General features: G+C 64.7%; 1 protein-coding gene across 1 annotated transcript; it reads right to left on the minus strand.

Annotated features, from left to right (window-relative positions):
• Positions 1-960: 960 nt before the first annotated feature.
• Positions 961-3,404, minus strand: BARHL2 (BarH like homeobox 2). Its single transcript, XM_065746537.1, has 3 exons — positions 2,834-3,404; positions 1,561-1,786; positions 961-1,273 (listed from the first exon to the last, which is right to left on the minus strand). Exons 1-3 carry the CDS (start codon positions 3,402-3,404, stop codon positions 961-963), a joined length of 1,110 nt encoding a protein of 369 aa, XP_065602609.1.
• Positions 3,405-6,399: the final 2,995 nt, after the last annotated feature.

A 6,399-nucleotide genomic window follows, 5' to 3' on the forward strand; every position in this document is an offset into this window, starting at 1 on the left:
GTGCGGATCTCACTGCCCGGCCCGGCCTGCCCCGCCCGCCACAGCCGCCTGGCCCAGGCGCTTCAGATAACGGCAGAGACCCGCACCTGCAGCGCGGTGGCTTTTAGGGTTTTGCGTTGGTTTTCTTTTTCCCTTCAAAATGCAGAGGAAAAAAAAATCGCCGGTTATGAAACAACTAAAATAACAATAATAGTAATTGTAAAACAGCATGGCGCTTGCCTTTACAGCTCCAAGCTCCCTGCATTCTCGGCACGGGGAAAATTAGCTGCCCTGAGTTTCCACGTTTGTTAAAAAAAGATAAAGTTTATTTCTTTTTTTTTTCCCTGTAATTTTTCAGTCACCAAAAAATCTATATTTCATCATCTAAGCATTTATTTTACTGAATCCAAAAAGACATGAAAAGGGACAGGGAGAACCACGTTCGTTCGTTTTAAACTAACGTAGAGAAGTGAATGTTTCTTTTTTTTTTTTTCTTTTCTTTTTTTTTTTTTTTTTGGACGACATATAATAAATATGATATAGCACTCAGCACTCGGTCTGTACAACTGTCCGCACTGGGGAGCATGCCGCTTTCCGATAAGAAAGACAAAAAAAAAAAAAGACAAAAGAAAAAAAAAAGGTCATGAGAAAAATCAGTGCAAAGATCTCCGTTCGCCGGCGCTCTCTCCGACGGGCGGGGCGGCCCTCGGCCCTCCACGCCGCTACGGCCGCTCCCTCCGCCCCCTGCCCGCTGCCCGCGCTCCGAGTCCCGGCGGCGGGGGCTCTGCCCCCCGCGTGTGCTCGTTCCACTTACGGGCTGCGCTCCGCGGCCGCGCGGTTCGAGAGTCCCCGCTCTGAGCGCTCGCCACTCCGCCGGCGGCTGCCCGGAGCCCCCGGGCTTCCCCTCGCTGCCTTCTCCGCGGTGCTGGGGCTCGGTCGGGGACGGGGAGGGGAAGGGCTGGTGGGGAGCGCGGTGCCGTCTCACCGCGGGTGCGGGGTGCCCGGCATGGGGCTGCCCAGCGGGTTGAGAGCCGGCTGCCCGCCGGGCCCCAGCCCGTGGATGAGCACCCGCGGCACCAGCGGCCGCTGGAGCTGAGGGTGCGGCGCAGGGGGAGTCCGGTACATGCTGCTGTACATGGCCGCGGCCGCCGCGGCCGCCGTGGTGCTGTCCATGCTGCCCAGCAGGCTGGGGTGGTAGAAATAGGGCGAAGGGAACATCCTCTGCAGGGCCGAGTAGTTGCCGGCCTCGGCCAGCAGCTCCAGTCCCACCGCCGTCTGCCGCTTCCACTTGGTCCTGGGGGGGGGAGCAAAGGGGCGGCTGCGGGCGGGGGCCGCGGGGGGCACGGCCGGGCCCTTCCCTCCCCGAACCCCGCACGGCCCCGCACGCGGACACACGCACACGCGCGGCGGCCAAATTAATAAACATGGCGGCCCGGCGCGGTGACATTAATGTTTTCCGACAGAATTAGGGTGGCCGCAACCGTATGTAATGAGACAGAAAATTACGGCAGCGGCGACAACCGCACGGAGCACCCCCCCGCTCAGCGCCGGGCCCGCGGCCGCCCCGTCGGGGCCGCTTACCTGCGGTTCTGGTACCACGTCTTCACCTGCGTGTCGGTGAGGTTGAGCGCGGCGGCCAGGTCCATGCGGTCCTGCACGCTCAGGTACTTCTGGCGCTCGAAGCTGCGCTCCAGCTGGTTCAGCTGGTGGTCCGAGAAGGCGGTGCGCGCTTTGCGCGGCTTCTTGGCCCGCACCGGCGGGCTGTCCCGGCTGCTCGAAATCTCCCGGTCGCCCTCCTCCTTTGTGCCTGCAGCGAACCGAGGCGCGGTGAGGGGCGGCGGGACCCGGTTCCGGACCCAGCCCCAGCCCGGGCTCCCCGGGAACGCTCTCTGTGTGCCACCCGCGGGGCTTTCGTTGCTTTCTCGCCCTCTCCCCCGCCCGCCACGCCGGGACATCGATTCCTCAGCCCGAACGCTGTCCGGGGCCGCAGCGCTCCTTGATCCTCCCCGTAGGACGAACCATAATCTCCCTAATTGCCCCACTGGGGAGCGCGGGGCGTGCAGACAGCCGGGCCGGGCCGTTCAGCTGCTCAGGGCGCTCGGCGCCAGCGCGGAAATAGCGAAACGGGCGGCACATGCCGCTCCCGAGCCCCGCAAAACACGGCGACGGGGCGAAAGGAGAACAACGTGGCCCGGCCCCGGCGGTTCGCAGCGCGCTCCGTGCCCGGGCACAGCCCCTTCCGTACTCCTTCCCCGCGCACATCGCTACGCTCGGGCACAGACCGGGGCTTGCCCGGGAGCACCAAATCCGCCCTCAAAAACTTAAAATGAAACGAGCAGAGGAACGGACCTTTGGTCCCGAAGCGCAGGGCAACAACTGGGGCTGTGAGAGGAAAGCACAAAGCCCCGGACTCCCCCTGCCCATCGCTCCGTTTGCTCGGCCGTTTAATTAAAAGTTGTTTTCGTTTATCTGGTGCTGGTCGGGGGGAAGTGCTTCGTCGTTTCGGTTCATTTATTTGCTTTTCCTTCTTTTCATTTATATCGAACGAATTAAAGCCGTGCTGCGCACGGTTCCTCGAAAGCCGGGCACGGGTTTGTGCTCGTCTGCGTTACAAATACACGCATTTCGGCTCCAAACGCGACCTCACCGCTCGGCCTATTCGTAATTAAAACTAGTAAGTTAAACTACACACAGAAATAAATAAAAATACGTTTGTAGAAAGAGGAGTGTGGGCCCTGGGGGAGCAGCACCGGGCTCTTCCCGACCGCGGCGGATGGCACCGAGCAGCGCAGCACACGGCCCCGCCGCGTTCCGCCGTGCACAGCCCCGCACTCACCGCTCCGCCCGCACTCACCGTGGCATTTGATGTCGCCCTGCGCGTCCTCGCGTTTGTCGAGCTTGGCCTTGTCCTCCTGCTCCAGCTTCGGCCGAAAGCTCTCCGGGGCCGCGCCGCCCTCCTGCTTAGGGGTGTGATGGGGCGAGGGGACGCTGGTGCTGTAAGGCGCGCACGCCGCCAGCGGTTTGCCGTCGCCCAAAATGTCCTTAATTAAAAACGAGGAGGTGGCAGTCCGGGGGCCGGCGCCGGCCGAGCCCAGCTGGGGCGGCGGCGGCTGCGGGGGCGACGGCTGCAGGCCGGGCGGCGGCGGGTGCGGGCCGAGGTGCAGGCGGTGCGGCGGCGGGGGGAGGCTCTCGGCGGCCGTCAGGCGCGGCTCGGGGTGTTCCATAGTCACCGACACCGGCGACGACGGCGCCGTCCCCACGGTGTCGATCTCAGAGCAGGGGGACGGCGTGGCCTGGCTCCGGAAATCCGCGGGCCGGCCGTCGCCGTGCGGTCGAAAGTCTCCGTTCATGACGCCGGGGCTGCCGGAGCCGCCGCCCGCCAGGATCGTGTCTATCCCGAAGCTGGAGCCGCTCGGCCCCTCCATGGCGGCCCGCTAGCGGCGCGCCCGCATCCCGGGGGGCCCCGCGCCGGGGGGGGATGGGGGGGGGCTGCCCCGAGCTCCGCGCACCTGCGGCGCCGGCGGCAGACGGGGGGCACTTAGCGCGGGGCCCCTGCCGGGCGCCGCATCGCCGCCGGGCCGGGCAGGGCCGGGCCGAACCGCCGAAGTTTGCGGGAAGTTGCGCGGCGGGAGAGGCGCGAGCGGGGCGGACTCCGGCCACTGCGGCGCGCCCGCCCGTGCCGGCCGGCTCCTCTCGGCGGCGGCGACTCCCCCCGTGACGTCACGGCCGCCGCCGCCGCGACCCCCGCGGGTTATTATAAACCCGGGCTTTTTCCGCCGCCGCCGCCCGCCCCCATTGGCGGCCCGCGGAGCGGGGGCTGACGCCGTGCGGGAGGCAACCAATGAGCGGCGGCGGCGGCCGCCGTCGGCCCCGGCCCCGGCCCCGCCGCCCTCCTCCGCCCCGCGCTCGGCCTCGACGTTCGCAGCGCCGCCCCGTCGGGGTCCGGGCACCGGCGGGACGGGGGGAGGCGAGGCACAGCGCGAGCGGAGGAGGGGGGAAGGAAAGGGCGCAGAGGGAACTGCGGAGGGCGAGAGGAGCGGCCCCGCCGGAATTCGGAGGCCGGGGAGTGCGGGAGCGCGCGCTGCGGGTGCTGTCGGGGCCGCGCCGAAGGCAGGAGCGGGCCGGCCCGAGCCCCAGGGAGCAGCAGCAGCCCGTGTTGGCGGCGGCGGGACGCTCCCTGGTTGGATGTCAGAGTAATGGGAACTGCCAGTGACAAGGCGTCGTATTAATCCTGATTAAGTTCCGTGTCAACCTAATTAGCAGAGTAATTATAAGGTGGTAATGAATGATTCAGAGTTCTCTGAGTTACATTTTACTCCGAATTGCCATTTCCAAGGCCCCTGCTGACCCTCCCGTGCCCGCGGCCCGGTCTTGTCCAAGCAACGGGACCTGCCCGACCCCAGCCCGGCAGCCGTGGCCCTAACGCCGGCGAGGAGCGGGCCGGGCCGAGGCGGGCGTGCCGAGGGCTCGGCGGCCGTAGAGACACGATCGGGTCTAAGGAGAATGGTCGGGCACTGATGCACTCCCGGCCGCCAAGACTACGGGTGCCCACCGACGGCAGCCCCAGGGCACAGGAGGAGGACAGTGCGGAAGCGAGGCAGCTTGCTCTCCCGCCTCGTCCTGCTGGTCCTGCACCGGTAATTCACGCCCTGCCCGCGGCGTTCCCCGGTGACCCCCGCGAACTCCGGTCTCAGACCCGCTGGGCGCCACGGCCTGGCTCCCGCTCTTCCTAAGAAATTATCCGACGGCAGGAGACGCCTCACCAGCAGCTCGCCCTCGAGGCCGTTCTCCGCCGCCTCTCGCGGCTCTCGAATAGCTCCCGCTTCTCCCCGACGGCCCCGGGGCGATACCGCCAGTCCCGCGCCCGGCGCTGGGGGCCCGGCGGCGCTGCAGGGCCGCCCGTGTCCGCTGGGCGGCGTCAGCGGCCTCCCCCGCGGTCCCCGTCGGTTGTCCGGCGCGATCGGGGCCGGGGGCAGCGCGGGGGTCGCGGCTCGGCGGGTCTGCCCCGAGGGATGGGAAAGGAAAGAGGAAAGAAAAAAGAGACGGGAAAAATAATGGGATTGGGAGGGGGGTTGAGAAATTGAGATTGAAATGAAAGATCAGATGAAAGGAAGAAAAATATTTAAAAATTGCAAATGCATGGGAAGGTTCCCGCAGCAAAAAGGCAGCCTGCAGCGGCCGTATTTATCCCACTGTCCTGGTTTGCAATTTACCAAAAGTATGTCCTAATTATCCCCAGGGGAATGCGAGATCCGTGGTAATATGTTACACTAACATAATCCTGTAACTCACAATGCACTTCCCGTCCCGGCATCGGGATTTAGGGCTTAAAGTCATGTTTCCAAAGAGCGAACACCTTTCATTTCCCTCCTCTTATTTTTTAATCCTCAACTCTATTGTACACGAATATTATGGGGGGACGGGCGGCGAGGCCCCGAGCTGGCTTTGCGCTCGGGGTGGCTCTGCCAGCGTGGGGGCCCCACTCCGCCCGGCCCTCGTGCGGAGGGGCAGCAGAGTTCGGCCCGCACTTGTTGAGGTCCGGGGCGGCCGCGGGGTGGCTGCTGTGCCCCCTCGTTCCCTTCTTGTCCCACCCGTCTGACTGCGGACAAAGGCGCGGAGCGCTCCCCACTCCCCACCCTCCCCCCCCCCCTCCGCTAAAAAATCAGCGATATCCGAATCAAAGCGATGAGCGAAGGTGCCACTCAGCGGAGTCGGACGGGGCTCCGTTCGTTAATTAGCAGCAACTAATTAGAGCGGCACTTTGAGCGTTAATCAATGGCCCTATGGAGGTTTGGTGCAGTGAGTGGCTGTCGTGTGCCGGCCGAGGGTGCTGCGGCCCGGCCCCGACGGCCTTAGGGCAGCGCTACGTGCCCCGACGAGGACGGCGACGAGGAGCGGAAGGCGGAGAGCCGGGGCCCCTCTTCCCGCTGGGAGCTGCCCCAGCCCCGGGGGGTTCCCCACACCCCCGTCGGACCTCCGTCGCTTCGACTCGGTGACAGATCCGCAGCGCCGGGGGAGGGGGCCGGGGGGACAGAGCCCGTTGTACTGTGAAATTTAACAGTCTGAACATCCCTTTATTAAAAGCTGCTGCTTGACATTTACACTGTGCCAACAGACTCGCCGTCTAATCCAGGCGAAAATATATTGTACCTCGGAGTAATTGGGGCCGTTGCGAGAGGCGCTACAGAACGTTTCCGAGTGCGAACAAAACGGCGCAGGCGGCGCAGGCAGCGCGGAGCTGCGCGGCCCTCCCGTCCCATCCCACCCCGCCGAGCTCGGGCGGCTCCGCGCCGAGGGGCAGAGGGAAAAAAAAAAAAGAAAGAAAGAAAAAGAGGGTAAAGAAAGTTAACTTTCTGCTCTGAGAAATTAATCTCGGTGTTTAGTACCACCGCCTTTCTTTTGTCAACTCCTTCCCCGATG

This window comes from Cyrtonyx montezumae, unplaced genomic scaffold (genome assembly GCF_038088225.1).
Source record: "Cyrtonyx montezumae isolate F1298 unplaced genomic scaffold, pur_monq_1.0 scaffold_1, whole genome shotgun sequence".
Classification (NCBI taxonomy): Eukaryota; Metazoa; Chordata; class Aves; order Galliformes; family Odontophoridae; genus Cyrtonyx; species Cyrtonyx montezumae.

What these genes read in the sequence shown, in the direction of transcription:
- BARHL2 (XM_065746537.1), bottom strand. Translation starts at nt 3,404, where the DNA reads ATGGAGGGGCCGAGCGGCTCCAGCTTCGGGATAGACACGATCCTGGCG. An exon ending in GGGCGACATCAAATGCCACG is followed by an intron (nt 1,787 to 2,833) that starts GTGAGTGCGGGC and finishes GGTTCGCTGCAG; the next exon opens with GCACAAAGGAGGAGGGCGAC. An exon ending in ACGTGGTACCAGAACCGCAG is followed by an intron (nt 1,274 to 1,560) that starts GTAAGCGGCCCC and finishes TCCCCCCCCCAG; the next exon opens with GACCAAGTGGAAGCGGCAGA.